General features: G+C 36.9%; 2 protein-coding genes across 9 annotated transcripts in view; both read right to left on the bottom strand.

Moving 5' to 3' along the window:
* Window positions 1-332: 332 nt before the first annotated feature.
* On the bottom strand, window positions 333-9,152 carry LOC128230159 (sesquipedalian-1-like). Its single transcript, XM_052942203.1, has 4 exons — window positions 9,055-9,152; window positions 3,097-3,316; window positions 2,447-2,589; window positions 333-2,144 (listed from the first exon to the last, which is right to left on the bottom strand). The coding sequence occupies exons 2-4, from the start codon at window positions 3,269-3,271 to the stop codon at window positions 1,704-1,706; spliced, it is 759 nt and encodes a 252-aa protein (XP_052798163.1). The 5' UTR covers window positions 3,272-3,316; window positions 9,055-9,152; the 3' UTR covers window positions 333-1,703.
* A 2,786-nt stretch (window positions 9,153-11,938) lies between these two features.
* The window catches only part of LOC128231543 (unconventional myosin-Ic-like), a 30,943-nt gene continuing 23,717 nt past the window's right edge, over window positions 11,939-19,164 (bottom strand). For 7 of the 8 annotated variants that reach the window (XM_052944535.1, XM_052944530.1, XM_052944531.1 and 4 more), the window contains exons 24-30: window positions 18,684-18,777; window positions 18,224-18,282; window positions 17,886-18,027; window positions 16,848-16,924; window positions 16,422-16,522; window positions 15,822-15,925; window positions 11,939-13,961 (exon numbers count right to left, since the gene is read on the bottom strand). In XM_052944535.1, the coding sequence (XP_052800495.1) occupies window positions 13,897-13,961; window positions 15,822-15,925; window positions 16,422-16,522; window positions 16,848-16,924; window positions 17,886-18,027; window positions 18,224-18,282; window positions 18,684-18,777 (642 nt within the window). In that variant the 3' untranslated portion in view covers window positions 11,939-13,896. The remainder of the gene's footprint in view (window positions 13,962-15,821; window positions 15,926-16,421; window positions 16,523-16,847; window positions 16,925-17,885; window positions 18,028-18,223; window positions 18,283-18,683; window positions 18,778-19,164) is intronic. The other variant, XM_052944537.1, reaches the window with a different exon arrangement.

Below are 19,164 nucleotides of genomic sequence, written 5' to 3'. Positions count from 1 at the left end.
GGCCATAACTCTGAGTAAAACTGGTCGACATGACTTTTTATCGAACTTCGCCAAGATATTCTGCCAGTAAACATAAAAAATAAATATTGTCCATGTCTGGTGACGGTTCATTGTGCATAACCATGAAGTTACTGGTGTGGCATGGATGGTTATCGATATTGGTCGAGATAAACTGGCTATAGACTGATGGATGGACGAAACATCCACTATATCCTCTCTTAAAACTTGCAGCATTAAATTTACACACACTGTCATAATACATGTACCAACACTGTCTTATTACATTATTAAGGCTACAAATACATGTATGCATAATGTCAGTACAAACAACACACACAATTAGTTTTTATTCAGAATAACAAGTAACATTTAAATCAAAGAACACATTTCTGATTTCCATACATGATCTGAGCCATAAAACTATTGATCTTTCAATATCTGATAAATGGCATATAAGAACAATAAAATTTAATAAAATACAAAACGTACCCTTATAGAAGTTTGACACATGTTAATACATAAGAGAAATAAACAGAAAATATGTTACCTGGCAAAATACACTTATTGTAACAGAAACAGTGTCCATTTATGACAATTCTTGATTTTTTTTATTATACCAAATTATATCCATATGTGGTCCAATACACCAATACAAATAATTTACAGCTAGTCTTTAGTTAAAAAAAGGTTTGAATGATCCCAATGTGTCTATTACATGTATAAACTTATATACAGCTATTACAATAAAAATTAATAAAGATTTTAACAAATGAGTATTGCTTATTATTATAGGCGAAAACTTATCAAGTCAATTTACATGTGACGATCTTCAGTCATGTAAACATATTTTATTCAACATATATATCAAACATTAGATTGCACATTATTTGTTTTACTACAGAAAAAGTATTATGTACTGAAATGGACAACAAAAAAAGCAGAGCTTATTATGTTCCTCTCCAAATATTTTTACTTACACTAATAAGGGGAAGAATGCTCACTTTAGAAGATTACATATGTATGAATACATTTAATATATCATTTAAAGCTGCACTCTCACAGATAAACTGTTTTCACAACTTTTTTATTTTTAGTCTTGGAAAGAGCATATTTTGGCGTAAATATCGGCAAACCAATGATAAAAAATTGCTGACAAAAGATCAGATCGCAGACTTTCATTTTTCCATTCGAAAATTAATGTTTTATGGCTTAACTAACGGTTTAAGAAAAATGCATAAAATATCAATTTTTGAACTTAGATATAAAATTTTCATTCCATTTTTCATCAGCATTCTTATATAACTGGTTTCCATGCATTTTCTCAAAAAACGGCTCCTTCCAAGACAAATTATAAAAAAAGTTGTCAAAACGTTCTATCTGGAAGAGTGCAGCTTTAAGTGTAAACAATGTTTGATTCAAAGTATTTAAAACCATGACATATATATGGAAAATAGATAAAAGACCTTCTATCAAATTGAAACTTAATATCATATTGAGAGCTTTACTACGGATTACTTGACAGTCACTGAACCACCTGAGCCAATAATATAATATTAGACTTATGAAATTTTCTGGCCAAAAATATAACTCAGGATAGAGGAATGTGATATTGAAACAATAATATGAACTATTTTTTCATCAAATACAAGTTTTCTACAAATAAATCACATGATTTGACAACACTCGGCACAATGATGAACACATTAAGTACAGTTTTTGTTTGAAGGCCATTTTAGCTTGGAATGTGGGTTTGCCTCAAGCCATAACTTGCTTATCTCACTAATTTGTTCACTTAAATCAGCATGCATTTCAAGGAATGTCCTAGCTTTCTTCTCCACTGTTGAAACCCTTGAACTATCGGTATAATCGGGTGAGTTCTCCGACTGACTTGAGACACTGCCACGATCAAATGAGTAATCAGCGTTAAATGGGTTATGTCGGTGATGAGTAGCAACGTGATTTGAGGAACTAGAACTGGCAGACATGGATGAGTCCTTAATGAAACCCGATTCCACTAAAAATTTTCTCTCCTTCACAGCACCTTTTAGAAGTGCCAAGTTTGAATTGGTTTCCAAGTCTTTTAGTGTTTTCTGAAGCTCTGTCACACAGATTTTCAAATAGTCATAACTAGCCCCTGACAGCGCCTGCCAAAAAAGGAGTAAAATCAAATGTAAACAAGTCAAAGTTTCTTCAAGATATGTTTTGTTTACATATAGTCTTGGTTCTTTATGTCAAAAAGGCAATAAATTATGTGACAGGCTTGTAGTGTGAAGTTACAGAACAAGAAAAGAGGCCACTCCAATGTCTTTGACTCTTTTTTAAGACAAGCTTATTTTTTATCGTAAAGAAACCTACTATTTATTATGCATAACTGTTTTGAGCAGAGATTTTTACAGTTCATATATCAATGCTGATGCTTATGATGATACCTAGCTGCATAACTCACCTTCATCCAGCCCTCCATGTCCTCCTGGCTGTCTGCTGCCAGGACATACGTCCTCGAGCTGGTTCCGGGAAAGTGGAGCATGAACATGAACCCATCCTCCAGGTCTGATAGCTCCACGGTACAACCCTCCAGTACTAGCACACCTGGTAGGAATTCAAGAAAATGACAAACCTATATTTAAAGTTTAGTCAGTTTGTGCTGTTAAATCCATATAACTATAAATATACACTTCTATACAAAAAAATTCTGTCCTCACATTCTGTAAAGAATGGGACAAATACAATGTGTTCTGGATATTTGCATTGTGCATGTCATATCACTCAACACTACTATTTATTTATGAATTTCTTTCTTGAAGATTATAAAGAGCTTAAAGATTACAGCCTAATATGTGAAGTTTGTATGTATTTCAATAAAAGTTTTAATAAAAAACCAAGAAAAATTTCACAGTCTTAATAATTTAATTCTATGGTGCACATACTGATCTCTTTACTACCAAAAAAGGACAGAGTGCAGCACCCTTCCATAAGTCTTAAGCTTTAACGCTAATGTACATACCATAGTATAAATTTACCAGTAATAATCATGCTAATTTTATCTAAGAGTTGGTGAATGTGTGTGCTTATACACGAACCATACTTGTAGCTTACCTAAGGGATCCTTATCCGCTCTTTTCTCATAGTAAAACAGCAGATTACCCTTCAGTATGAACCATCGTCTCTGGAATGCCTTATGTAAAACCCCCTTCTTGAGGAGGAAACCTTCTCGGTCAGGTGGAACACCTGATCCTGCATACTTGGCCAGGCTTTTTTCATTTATTTTCATTTTGCATGAGCCTCAAGCATACTCTTGACGCTCTTGCTCTTAAATCTGAAAGAATTGCAATCAGGTTGGATCAAACTTTCAATATAAACCATGTTCATGGGTGAACACATGCAAATCCAACATGTAAGTACTTTATACAACCTGGAAAGTAAGAATACATTGTACATTTATATTATTATCTTAACTACACAGTGCTAGGAAAATTTATCAGGGGAGACGTAAATGTACCATTCAAAGGCTATAACTCAAAGCCAGGTTACCTTCACCATAACATTCACTTAAATACTTGTTTAGAAAATTATGTGTTTAAAGAGTTATCTGCTGGTCATGACCAGCCTCCTTCCCAAGTTTGAGGACTTTAGGCCCAAGCATACTCCAATCATCAATCAGACTAGGTTTGTTCTACCGACCGATGGGCTGACGGACAGACGGACAGACATATGCAGAGCAATTTACCCCCGCATAATAATAATTTCTTTTTGCCAAATCACTGTGCTATGAAAGTTTCTAATAGTTGTGGTTGGTCAATCCTGAAAAACAGCCAGGGGTCTATTTGAGTATGATGAATTCATTCCCAGGGAAAAGGGGCTTTTACTCCTTTTGAAATTGTTTCCAAAGTCATTTATATTCATTTCAATTTCCTACTGTTTTTGTTGCAAATACCTAGCAAAAAAACAATAACAATCTAAACAAATCAACAAAAGTCTGAAGTTCAGAGATCTTAATCTTGAGTTCAAGATTGTCTCTCATACATGACTACTTTAGGCGCTTGACTCAAGTGGATTTCTTCCTTAAACTATATATCATATTAACAAGCACAACAATGACAACTTCAAAGCTGCACTCTCACAGATTTACCATTTTTACAACTTTTTTATTTTTTGTCTTGGAAAAAGCAAATTTTTGCGTAAATATCTGCAAACCAATGATAAAAGATTGCTGAACAAAGATCAGATCGCAAATTTGTATAATTCTGTTCGAAAATCAATGTTTTATGGCTTAAACGGTTACTAATGGTAAAAGAAAAATGCATAAAACATTAATTTTGACCTTTAATATAAAGATCTACAATCTGTCAGCAGTCTTATATCACTGTTTTCCATGGATTTTCGCAAAAGTTGTCTCGTTCCAAGACAAAAAATAAAAAAGTTATCAAAACGTTCAATCTGTGAGAGTGCAGCTTTAAGAATTTCCAAATAAAACAGTCAAAAATTATTGAGTAGCTAAAAGAACTGTAATTAAGCACATATTTTATGTAAGAAATTAATGTCAATTATCCACAGAACAGAGCAAAGTTTCCAAACTTGATCAAAAGTCTATTTATCACTGGCTATGGACCCCTTTTTGCCAAGAAATAGAGGTATTTCTTGAATAAGTGAAGAAATATTGAATATGTTTTATTTAAATTTCACTTGGAGAGAGAAACCCTTATCTAGGCCACTAAGTACAAATATTTCCCCAACTCTAAATTGTGTATTATTTTTTAAAAAAATACCAACAAATGTTCATGTTTGGAGTGAAATATTTTCAGTATGTATTTCCTTTCAGAACATTTGTTTGCTTGTCACTGGATAATCTATGTTGTGTTGGAAAAAAGCTATTAGCTAGTGGTATCATGTTTATTAAAACCAACTTTAAAGAAAGATTATTTTATTTTATCTAATCTTATCTAATCTTATCTTAGTGGGTAGTCGCTTTTGACCCCCTACTTATATTATCTTATCTTAAGTTTGTGTGTTTGAAACATTTTATTAATTCAACAATTGGTGTGATTTTTTCTTCATTTCAAATATTTAAATATTAAATTAAACAAATTTAATGCAATTAAACTGAAAGGTCCATCCCCCACTGGAAAGTTGGTCAGTTCATGTCTCGTCTGGGTAACAAACCCTATATTCAAAACTTTACACCCCATCTTGACCTGTTCATACATCCTGCTGACTCAAACAAATCGCTGCTCAAATATTTTTTCACATTTTTTCACAATGGAATGATTGGAGAGATTATTCAAAGAATTACTAAGAAGGACAGAAAAAATGTTTCTCCTGGCCCTAATAACCAAAATATATAGTGCAAAAATGTCTACTACACAACCCAACCCATTAGGACTAATGGCCCAGTCACATAGCCCGGCAGATGTCCGGCATCGGTAGAGCTCGGTGGATTTTTTTGGTGCCACCGAGCTCTCTTCATCGGAAGCAGAGCTCGGTGACGTTAACGGACTCCGTCCGGACATCTTCGGGCGACCGACCGAACACCGGCCGGTGACCGTACGGAGTCTGTCTCAAAATGCGAGTTTTTTCTGCCGATGTGGCAGCAACTACCGGCCGGAGGTCGGCCGGACATCGGAAGGAATACGGCCGGTACCCGAGCAGGTAACAGGACACCGTGCAATCGCGGGCCGGGTTGTAAACGGGCTTTGAACAATGACCGGCCGATGCTCGTCCGATGTAACACGGACTTGGGTGCCGAGCTATTCCGTTCTTCCTACCTGACATTGTCAGTTCATCACTATGGCTGCACCGAGGAGACTTCGAATGGCACTGCTCGAACACGAACTGGCTCAAGTAAGGTTCCAGTACAACCTGGTCCTGGCGGCAATACTAGAAGCCGCCGAGAGGGAGCGACAGAGGGCCCGCAGAAGAGAAAGACGCTGGTGGGTGCGAGAGTGGATCCTACGCAGAGCCCTTTTCGGCCAGTACGAGACTCTCATGAAGGAACTCGAGGCCGAGCACCCTGCCGACTTCAAAGCCTTCCTCCGCATGGAGCCACAGATGTACTATGAGTTGCTTAACCGAGTTGGCCCCCGCATTACCAAGAGTACAACGTAAGTTAATCCGTATTTTGCAAACAAAATTCCCTCCAAACATTATATTCTTGCTAAGGTTTAATCATATTTCATCCTCTCCTGTTGCGGGCATCGAAACCCCTTGGACCCTGGGCTGAAGCTGGCAATCACCTTGAGGTTTTTGGCGACCGGAAGCAGGTACCACGATCTTGCGTTTGCGTTTCGTGTCCCACACAACACCATCGCCCTTTTCATCCCCGAGGTGTGTCAGGCCATCTACGACGTATACGAGGATGAGATGTGGGCCACTCCCCAGACAGAAGATGAATGGCGCCCGGTGGCCGAGGGATTCGGAGACAGGTGGAACTTCCCTCACTGTTGTGGCGCGATCGATGGGAAGCACGTCGCAATCAAGAAGCCCCCCAAGAGTGACTCACTCTACTACAACTATAAAGGCTTCTTTTCTATCGTCATGCTTGCGGTGGTAGACTCGAACTACAAGTTCATCTGGGTGGATGTGGGGTCACCAGGGTCGTGTTCCGATGCCGGCATCTTTAACCGGTCGCGGCTAGAGCCAGGTCTTCGTGAGGGAACGATCGGACTCCCCCAACCGGATTCGCTGCCTAATGACGACCGGGCCACACCCTACTACATGGTCGGAGACGACGCCTTCCCCCTTCGGCAATTCATGTTAAAGCCCTACCCTCATCGTCACCTGGCAGGGGACGAGCGGTTCTTCAATTACCGGTGTTCCAGGGCACGCCGTGTGGTTGAAAATGCGTTTGGTATACTTGTCAATCGCTTCAGATGTCTTCTAACAACCCTGGAAATGAGACCGTCGACAGTTACTAAGACCGTCATGGCCTGCATGACCCTACACAACCTCATGAGGACTCGTTACCCCAACATCCAGAATGCCGATCTCGACCGGGAAGATGAGCAGGACCAGTTCATCGCGGGTGCATGGCGAGACCAAGCCGTGCTCGAAGATGTGCAAGCAGCAGGGAACGGACCATATATATATACTAGCAGAGATGTCCGGCCGGGTTACGGCCGAGTTCCGGCCGAGCATCGGCCGGTGTCCCTTACATCGGTCAGCCACCGGTACTATACTTTCCAAGGCTCTGTCCCACATCGGCTGGAGCTCGGTCGGAGCTCGGCCGGTGTCCGTTAAAAAAACCTCGTCCTCTGGTTGTCTCAGATGCACGGGACACCGGCCGATACTCGGCCGTGCACCGGCCGACGTGTTTTCCGATGTGGTTACGATGGGGCTGCGATGAGGGAGCTCGGTGAGAGCCTGGTGAAATTTAGCTCCGAAGTTAAAATTTCACCGAGCTGCCACCGATGTGGTTTTAAGCAACAAACGCCACGGATGTCTGGCCGGTGTTCGGTGAAAATCGCATCGCTGGCTCATCGGAACCTCATTGGCCGGGCTATGTGACTGAGTCATAAGGAGCACCAATTATTCATAAAATTCCCCTTTCTTCTATCATTGGCATAAAACAACTAGTTTCAATGTGACTGAGAACTGCAGTTCCTCATAACACATGCCCCTTAAGTATTTAAATACATTTTAAGTCATGATGTTGGAGTCAAGCAATTATGCAGCTAATGGGCAAGGGTAGACCTTTAGACAACTACCCCACTTGAAGAAAGATGGCGTATCATTGGAATACCGGGGTAGGTCAATAAATAATTGGTCCCAAGCTAAACGTTTATTAAGATATCATTTATTAAAATTCAGCAAGGCAAAAAACAATAAACATGCAAGTTGCAGAGCATTTTTACTGACTATAAGGGACTATAATGTAAAAATACTTAAAAAAGTTATTGTGTTAACTTAATTTCCTGTGTATAATTCAAACTTCAGATGTTACTCTGCAAAAACACTAGCTTCAGATGTTACTCTGCAAATACTTAAGCTTCAGATGTTACTCTGCAAAAACTCAAACTTCAGATGTTACTCTGCAATGACCTACAAAATGAAGCTTGAGCAAGTATTCATAACAGACCTACAACAAATACTGAACTTGTTTAAATCACAACTCCATATCTGTATGGGTATCATGGTCGAAGAAACACCAATAATGACTTTAACACAATGGGGGCTCACATTAAAATTTAGTTATTTTTTTAAGTTTAGTTAAATGTAATAGTTAGATAACATGAGGTCAATACTTAATCATTTAGATTATTTTTCAGGACATCTAACTGCCTTAGACTAACCTCACTTGCTGTTACATTATCACCATAAAATATGACCAAGGGAGATTGTCTTTGGTGACTGACAGTAGGTAGACCTTTAAACACCGGCAAAAGTTGAAATTCTTAATATATATTCAGACTCAGAATAAATGTTTGCAAATATCTGATAGCTAAATACTAAATCACTTTTGACGTTTGATTTAGAGCTGCAACAATTCACTTAAAGCTCGATTCGATTCCAATATCAAATATTAATTATCATTTAATTAAAAGATAGTTTCTGGTATAAATGTGTGGCGTTTTCTGTACATATCAAATTTGATGGACTTTTTTAAGTTTGAACACATCGATGGAGATGCCAATTTAACTATCAACGCCCCGTACCAAAAGTCTACATGTTTAAAATGCGGGTACAATAGGTCATTTTGTACATGCACGTTTAATATCGAATCAAATTTTTGGGTTCTCTATTCAATCTAATTGGCAAGTTTAAAAACGTTTTTTCAATGCATCGCAGCAAATCATTGCACCTCTACAAAGTTATCCTTCCACAAGATTGTCAGATATGGTCAGTAAAAAAAATGGAAATAAAATTCCTATCATTATCCAGATAAGAAGATATCTACTCAACCTGTTAAACAGATTATAAACAGGAAATTTAAATAAAATTTACCTGTGTCTGTAAAACTTAAAATAGGAGAGGTAATAATTTTAGCTCTTAGTTATCTCCTCGTCCTCAAGTATTTAATATTGATTGTCTACATTTAATTCATGAAATGCTTTAACTTACCTACACAAACTATGTTTTAAGGATCATTTAACATCGTTTAATTATTTTTCCTAAGTTTGACAGCTCTAAAATTTCGGTAGAGCTCGTTTCAACTTTTACGCGAAAGAAAATTTAAGGGAAACGTATTTTGAAGCAGTCAACAGTTTTGGGAACGAATCAGCATGGAAAACGGCATAGAGGCTGCCACCATTCTTAAAGACATGACACTTTTAAGATATATGCATTTATTTTAAATATTTTTCAACAAATGAGGGTTTTGTCCCCTCTACCTACCCATAAAACCCGGAATAACTCTAAAACTCAGTTTTCTTGATATGGGAAAACCACATTTAGTATAGATATTGCACTTTAACGTCAAAAATGTTATAAATTTTATCCTGTCAACCTTGTTCAAAATTAAATATCGTTTTTGAACTATATTTGTTATCCCAAACGTGTTATTTTACTTGTATATGAATTATACGTGACTATATACTCACTGGGTGTCGAATGGTCGGATAACTTGGAATATGCTCTTCCCAGAGTCAAACGAATTAGGTTTGAATGGGGTGCGGGGTTTTATGAGGCTCTCTCCCGAGAAATGTGTGCATGTTAACACCAAAATTGTTGACACATTGACGATTTATTTGTAGAGCAAAAGCAGTTTATAACTGTCATTTATGTTTGCTTGTTTTCTTATGGGATCCGAATCCACCAGTTTGCTGTTGTTTTAGAATCCGGCGTACCTACATCGGCATCCGGGATACCGCCCAAAATGACCCTGATTCCGCCTTACCAAAGGGGGAAGGGGTAAAGCGACACACACTCAGACATATGTTTTATCATCCTATTATAAAGGCCTTTGATGTAAGATCAAAGACGGTAAACTCAGACATTTAGTATTGGTGTCGTTCGAAAGTTTGTTGTTTTTTTTGGAAAAAGATCTTTACCGACAACGCGTAATAATTTCTACTCGCCAAGGTCAAACGCTTTAAATAACTTTTGTCATTTACTGTAACTCAACTAAAGTCGTTAATTAATTGAAATTAAAACATTTAAAATGAAAAAAGAAAATGCAAATAAAAGGATTGAATCCCGACTTTCGTGCGCTCATTTATTCGGAAAATTTAAAGCGCGCTTCGTGAATGAAAAAGAATGATCGTGCACGAGAGTTCAAACTGCATGAAAGCACGAAACACGGGCTGCAACCCATAAACATATAGCTTTCAATGCGCAAAACAAAACCATTTCAAGCGATACCATACTGTCTGCATAAATAAGTATTCTTGATAGTGCTTCTGGACCATGACCAAATTTTTCAGCATATTCCATGAATGAAAACTAGATCATATCCAGAAAACAGTTATTTTATATAATTTATTTTGATTACACCATGAATGTCTATGCCGAGCATTAAATTTCTCAGAGGTGCTTCAATTTAAGTAACTTAATTGTGCTTTAAGGATTCCTGTAGCTCTGAATATAGCACACATGGAGACCTAGGGCGATGCTCTAAATGTTGGAAAGAAATATCGAAATCACATTTATAACGACACATTTAAGAGTAAGACCGGCGAGACAAAGTACTTCCGCAGTTATAATACTCAGTTTTGTGAAGATTTAATTGAATGCACGAGCTTATAGTGACAGGGTTGAAACGACTGAACCATGGCGTACCATAATCAAACACATTTCAACAAGAGATGTTTGTCAAACATTATGCCCCCCTGAGCGCCATGTTGTCAGGATTATATGGACAATTAAATGAAATATGCATGGACCGAAATGACAGCTGATTTGTCGCTGACATTGGATGCCGTTGAGGCAGTTTTAACATTATGACCATTCAAAACTTGAGGATAGAGTGTGTTATGACCATGACCTTTGACTCTATGACCTCAAAATCCATAGGAGTCATCAGCTGGTCACCAAAAATCTAAATGTTAAGTTTAAGGGCCATGGGTGCAGGCATTGACAAGTTATCACACAGACAAGCTTTTTTCGTTCAAGGTCACTGTAACCTTGACCTTTAACCCGATGACCCCTAAAATCATAAGGGGTCATCTACAGGTCAGACACAACTCCAAGTCAAGTTTGAGGGCCATGGGTGCAGGCATTGTCCAATTACCACTTGAAACATTTTCGCATTCAAGGTCACTGTGAACCTGACCTTTGACCCAATGACTCCTAAAATCAATAAGGGTCAACTCCTGGTCAGGCCCAACTTACATGTCAAGTTTGATGATCATAGATTCAAGCATTGTTGAGATATCACTGGGAGAAGATTTGTTAACGTTTTTGAATTACCTTGGCCTGATGATCCCCAAAGTCAAGAGGGGTCATCTACTGGTCAGGCCCAACCTTCAAGTCAAGTTTGATGACCATAGGTCCAGGAATTGTCGAGTTTGCTTTCAAGGTCACTGTGACCTTGACCTTTGACCCCTTAAATCAACAGGGGCCATCTACTGGTCAGGCCCAACCTCCAAGTCAAGTTTGATGGCCATGGGTGCAGGCATTGTCGAGTTATCACTCGGACAACCTTTTACCATTCAAGGTTACTGTGACCTTGACCTTTGGCCCAAAGACCCGTAAAATCAATAGAGGTCATCTACTGGTCAGGCCCAACCTCCAAGTCAAGTTTGAGGGCCATGGGTGCAGGCATTGTCGAGTTATCACTCAGACCTTTTACCATTAAAGGTCACTGTGACCCTGACCTTTGGCCCAACGACCCCCCAAAACAATAGGGGGACCGATCGACCGACCGACCGACATGCCTGTGCAAAGCAATATACCCCTCTTTTTCGAAGGGGGGCATAATAAGTTCTGTCTTAGTAACTGTGATATTGGCCCTAACGGTGATGTATAGTGGTTTTGAATGAGAGTGGTACAGGAAATATAACACTAATAACAATAAAATGTTTATTCTATGAATTGATAGCATACACAGTACATGTTCATGTTTGTAAGTCCAAATGGATTGAAAATTGCACTGAATAAAATATTTACAAATACACCAATACAAACAACATAAATTTACACATGGAAAAATATTCCATATATGTTCTCAATCATATTACGGTAATGGTTGCAAAAAAGATACACAAAAAAATTACGCAAACATGATGCAAAAACAGATAATGGTCAGGCGCGTAGCTGACTGTACGCAAATACGCAGTTGCATAATAAAATTTTGACAGGTCAAAGTTTTTGTAATACGAAAACCCCTGAATTTGAAATAAAAACCGAATGGGGATAGGGGGTGGAGGGGTTAATATGCTGTCCGTCATCGATCTGGTTATCCCAAATTGGCCCTAGCTACGCGCCTGATGGTAGAATCCGATCTAGGATCTGTTAAATGTTCAGCTACTTAGGCGTTTATTTGTTATCCAAAATATTTCAAAATGCAAGATATTAAGTTCCCACATTATAAGACACAAACAATTAATATCTAATAAAAAAATATTTTAGGCACTGGCAAACAATTTTCCAGAACATTATCTAGATTTTTATACAAAAGTCATGTAAAAAGATGAAAAACGACAAATATAAATTCTGGTACAGCTAAATGACTAACAATGTAAAAATATGGAAAGGCTACCTGGTCCAAAATCAATTTGGTTAACTATTGTAAAATATCACAAATATACAGGCGTATGCACTCTAGTTTAGAAAAATATATCATAACAAACATACATGTACAATGTACATGTAACATAATAAGCAACACAATACATTGTGGATTAAACAAATAACTTTCATAATATCTTAGTTACTACTTGTTATGTTACCATTAACATGTACATGTAGGTATACATGGAGAACTACATACTTTTAGTCAAACTGTCTTTAAAGGGTCCAACTCACAGGTTTTTTTTAACTTTATTAAAATTGATTAATTTTACTTTCTTATATGAACATTTGAGAAGAAATGTGTGAATCCAAGCCTAATATAATTCAATTTATAAGAGTAATACCAACTTCTTTTGGCTTAATAGAGCATTTTCTGTCACACCCATTAGTAATTATGATAAATAGAGCTCTAATATGAACTGTTGATATTAATTGAAACCAGCACTTTGTTCACATTCCACACAAGCAGAGAGTAAGATTATTGGTCCCAGACACAAGCAAGCAATGTCTGTCCCTATTAAACCTGAACAAGTCCCTTTAATGCACTATAAAAGTCTGTCAAATGTTTAACACATTGTCTCATAATAGTTCTGAGATTGCCTTGTATACATAACAAACACAAAATTGTTTCCAGTTTCCCCACCAGCCATTTTTTTTACCCCACCCTATTTTTATATACCTTACCCCATTTTATTCCTCAAAATAATCCTGACCAACCAACCCTATTTTTCGATTTCAGGAGCGGTGATATCGGAAAACAATAGCTAGTAAAGAATGAGTTGGATCATATACAACCGCTCTGTACATCTTTCATACACAAATGTAGGTAGTTCTACCACTAATATCAATGACATGAGCTAAGCTCACAAAATTCATGGCACTGTTACGTGGCATCTCAAAAAAAATGTAAATATGAAATCACATAGACGAGTCATGGTATAATTATATAAACAGTCAACAGCACCATTTCTTTAATTTCTTCAACAATTGTATGATATCCTTCTACATGTGTACACCATTCTGGCCAATGTGAATTCCATCAGCTAATGCTATTCAAAACTGACTCATGGTATAATGACAACACCATAATTATTAAAAAAAAAAATTACAAGCAAATACATTTTCTTATACTAGCTGGGCTAACAAAAGTTATGGCAAGATCAAACAGCATCCCTGCGTGGGAGCATATTTAACTTGTCTTTTCTTGAAATTCTAATGTCAAGGTCAGCACATTTAACTCGTCCTTTCTGCTCCAAGGTCAAGGTCAGAATTGGTCAGCCGTAGTTCATTGGAGCCATCTGTAAAAGACAAAAGGTGGAAATGAGGGTATTTTGTCCACTGGTAACATCAGTTACAGCTGGTATCATTTGAAAGCATTAGGTTGCAGATTTTTATTTTTTTTATCACAAAATGCATTTTTTGCAATGAGAGATGGCAAATCTCGTTACAGTACACATATTGTATATCATGCTCAATTACAATAGGAGTATAGAGCATAGCCTAAACACCACAAAAACTAATGTCTATACTGCATTTCTGGCCATTCTGGCCATTTGATTTATATATATATAGGATCTGACACGAGTTGTCATTTAGTACCAGATTTTATTAAACGAGTTCATGAAATTTGTTAGTAAGCGAGCCTCTGGCGAGCTTACTAACAACTTTCATGGACGAGTTTAATAAAAATCTTGTATAAAATGACAACGAGTGTCAGATCTTTTTTATCACATGCTTAAAACGGTGTTTTTATTACCAATTCAGTCCCACCTTCCACTTTCTAAACCCATTGTTTGACAGCCAAAGTACACTGAGTGGAATGTCAACGATGCGCCATATAAATGGTTCCAAATGAAAATGACAAAAACAGCTAGCAGTTATCAAGTTTTAATTCTGATAAAGCGCTGAACAAGTCACAAGTATGAAAATGTGTAGTAAAATATCCAACAACATGAATAACGAACAATTTTAACCATTAAACCACAATAAGTATTTGATGACGTCACACTGAGAGTACATGCTTTACGCGGTTTATGTGACCTACATCGGTCTGTCAAGTTTTACTGTGTGCACGGATTTAAAAGTTATTCGCTGTCGCTTTTTACGATGACTTTGAAGCGTTTTCTTAGTGTACATGGATTTTCACAACATGCAGATGATTACGACGAAGCCTTACTCTGCACTGCATGGATGTTGATGTTGAAAAAGTTCCATCAAGAAGGTTTCCAGAGAACAAGCTGTTCTTACCGTCTTGGGACGTACGTGTGGAGAGAAAACCTGTGCTGCGGAATTCGTATTTGTGTTTTGGTAACCGACAGCTGATTAAACTGGCAAGCAAATTTTATGGCATTGGTCGCATATTGCCTGTTAAGATGGAGATGTTTGAAATGTTCTCGTGTTGTTTGTCACTAATGTGGCTGTATTTGTTGACTGACTGGATATTTCTGTGACTATTAATCTGCATTATCTGGTTGGCGGAACATTGTTATCAGAAAGTTTTCGAACAAGATGCTTTCTGGCACTATGATTCGTTAGCCATTTGTCTCCCGGAAGTCCTACCGCTTCATTATTGAGGTAAGTATTTGTTGCGTTTAAACCATTTTGTTTACAAACAATGCGGAGGGATATCTAGGTCGCGTGTGATTAGTCTAGCCAATAGAAATGTCTGATATGTTATCTTACACATGTGTAAGAAAAAAAATATTCGTAATGGGTATATTACACGGAAAACAAGGGTAAGCATGTGATAAAAATTATTCTGCATCAGTAGCCAAAACTCTTTCAAAGGATACAAATATGATATACTTGCAGTTGCCAAGCATCAAAATTCAACCTTACAGAAAATGAGACATTCAAAGAATATGTAAACCTAAATGAAGGATGGGATACCTTAACTTAAAACTTGCAATTCTTTTAAAACATAAACAAAGTATATGATTATATTTTTCGTTTTTTTAGAACATGAAAATATTTCATCCAATGTTAACACTAGATATAACTAGTAATCCAATTCATTTTCTAAATGCGTGTTAATACAAGTTGTTAGTAACTGTGCATTCTATTGAACAACTCTTATCAAAATTGTGTTATTGAACAACATGAACATTTAGGAGTGAATTAAACAAACCCAGTGTGTCTCGTGCAAGTGCAAATTATACCTACTACTAGCAGTTGTCCCCCTTTCCCCTTCTTCACCAGGTAATTGTCTCCCTTGGAAAACTCAATCTGACCCTGCTTTCCACCCGCAAGGTCATGATTGATTCTGAAAACCAAAAGGAATTAATGGGTTCATGAACATGTTATACTTGACAAATTATCTTGTGCACAAAAAAATCGAATAAAACAACTCAATATGTACATTATAAGGGTGAGAATGGTCCAGTGGTATACATGTAGGTGTCACCACCAGGGTGAATATAGGTGTCACCACTAGGGTGAATATAGGTGTCACCACCAGGGTATATAGGTATCACCACCAGGGTGAGAGCACCAGTGATACTTTCCCATGGCCTTTAGAAAGGACTGGTTTCTATCCAGGAAACAGACTTAAGAGTGATTTAAATCAGCGTTGAGATGTCTGCACAGCTTAAATATCAAGATAAATCAAATAAGTTCAAACAAAATTTATACAAGACCGAAGACAGAATTTTTTATTTTTAAATGTATTGCTAATAAAGGGAAGGCTTAAAAATCAGATTGATTCACTGTATATAATTCCTTCAAGGTTCATTTATTCAAAAGGTAAATTGGCAACTTACACTCCACTGGCCGCAATTTGTAGAACACTTTCATTGTTGGATATCATCACAAGTTTAGTTAGTGTCTCAATCACATGGTCACTTTGTAGAATAATGTCACCCTGAAAAAAAATAAAAGTCCTTTCTTGAATATTACTGAGAATAAAATGAATACTGAACACATATAGAAAGCTTCATCAACACACATTTTAAACCCTAAGTCACCTTTATTACATATCTAAATCAATTCTAGCAGTGTAGGTGAAATCTGGAGCTTCAATCAACAATCAAAGTTCATGTCCTCTATTAAAAAATACCATTCTACATGTTAATATGTACCAGAGGCAAATATGAAATATACTTTATCATTTATTTTCCCCTGTAGTCATAATGCTCAGTATTTCTTCTATGACACATGCATGTGTAATAACCTCCGTATGTGATTACCTTGCATGCTCCATTCTCCTCTGAGGCAGCCACCACAATGACAAACACGCCATCCATCAGGTTACTTGTATGGACACCTGGTAACACAGCAAATACAGACATACAATGTGTACTGACGGGCAAATAAATGGAATGTGTTTGAGGGTTCAATGTGCTATTTATATGTTTGAGTCTGTAGTGCTGTGTCGGTTGAGCCCTTGACTTGTTCCTCTAAACAGGATCTATTTTTTAATCTTCGACTACTGGGCTTGTTCCTGTAGTTTTCATTGAAACAAATTTATATATACAGTTGAACACCGTTATTCCGAACATTTCGGTCCCGATTTTACATCTTCTTTGTTTAACTAAATTTTTGGTCTTTAATCCGTAATCACTATTCCGAAATAATCGCTATTCCGAAGTAAAAATTACGGTCCCGATTTGGTTTTCACACCTATTTATCATTTCTTATTTCGAACTCGATCGTGTCATATTTTTTTACACCATTCTGCAAATGCACTCGGGCATGGGCTTGAGGTGACAATGGAGCACAATTAGCTCTTGTTAAAGAATGATATTGAGAACGCGTATGTTACAAACATCGATGTCAGAAAATGAGCGATTCATTTGGGTGATGTAGTGTGTATACATGTAATTGCTGGTTTTAAACACAATCTGAAAATATCATTCGAAAATGTCTACCTCATCTGAATCGATCACCGCTTTGCATACATCTGCTGTCATTTTGTTTTAAATGTTTTATGTTGTTTTAATAAAGAAGTATAATAACGAATTATTTGCCAAATATTAAACACTAAATCAACAAATATTTTTGTGTACGAAAGATAACTCAAACCGAGTGTATCGTATTAATAAAAATTGTTAATCCGAAACATCGCTATTCCAAAGTAATTTGTTGGGTCCCTACAATTTCGAATTAACGGTGTTCAACTGTATGTAGAATCTGACATGAGTTGCCATTTAATACAAAAATGTAAGAAACAAGTTAAGAAAAAGTCTTTTGTCTAAATTGGAAAGCAAACATTTGTATAAACCAACCTTTAATGCTGCTGTAAGGAACCCTGTCCTTCACCTTACAATCTTTCTCGTCCACAACAAACAGGGTTGTCACTGCCAGGAACAGAACACGCTTACGAGACTTGTAGCCATGGCGATCATACTTCGTCACGTATGTGCAGTACTGTAATAAGATATTGTTAGACAATTGTTCATCAAATTAACTGTGCTTGATAAACATATCATAGGTCAAGGATATTGATTTATTAAAACTACGTTCAATTAACTCTCAAAGTTCATCTCAATGATTCCGATTATTACTGTATACATTTATGTCCTTTTTGTAAACCTTTAAAAAAATTCTGCATCTTGTAACAAACCTTGATATTTTCATTTGTCAGTTTTTGTAGCTTGTCCTTCAAAGTGGCATGATGTGGAGCTGCAAAAGAAATGCAAGTTATAATGCCAAGATAGGGTTAGGGTAGCTTTGTAGTGAAAGAAGGAATACTTATCACTTTTTTAAAGTAATTGTTCATAGCATTTTGGTAAACTTCACATGTTTACATGACTGAGCAGTACTAATTATTGTACACTTCACCACAAACCATTCTTTTGATAAACATCAGCAAATATGTATAGCATTTATTTTGTACTTTTTAAACTTAATAAAATCCCACCATTTAAAATACATTTAAAATGCTCAATCATCAAACTGGCATGCCTTACCAAGCGGTCTACACAGAACCTGGTGACATTAGGTGAAGATGCACATTCTTTTAGCAATGTTACGAGTCATTTTAATTCTTAACTTGAAGTTAGAAGTGAACTGATTATCTTTACCAAGTCTGGAATCTACAAAGTGGTCCTTGACACTGTGAGGGTAGACATCCTTCTTGCCCTTGAACAGCCGTTCCGCAACTACCTTCTGCTTCATCTAATTTCAGTACAAAAACACAGCGTTATAATGAAATGTTATTCAAGAACACTGCTGGTGTCAAAAGCCTTAGTTGACATGATGATTGTCATTGGTTACTTGTGTACTACAAGTTTCATGTAACATGCGCTGCAAAATCAGTCCAGACGAGGAAACATTACATTCAGGGGATTTAACATTTTTCTCTAATGGATGTATCAGTAATAAATGTTGAAAATGTCAGTGTCATATCAGGACCTTTGACTTTGCTTAGGTCATTGTATATGAATACACCCGAAGACTAAAATTGTATCGATTACCTTCACTCACAGCAAAAAAAGAGGAAAAGAGAAAATTACTTGAAAGTTAATATTGTGTGGTTGTAAACTATATGTTTATCTTATTACA

Source organism: Mya arenaria, chromosome 4, assembly GCF_026914265.1.
Source record: "Mya arenaria isolate MELC-2E11 chromosome 4, ASM2691426v1".
In the NCBI taxonomy this organism is placed as follows: Eukaryota; Metazoa; Mollusca; class Bivalvia; order Myida; family Myidae; genus Mya; species Mya arenaria.
The sequence above is the reverse complement of the archived record's forward strand: the minus strand, read 5'-3'. Positions and strand labels throughout refer to the sequence as shown.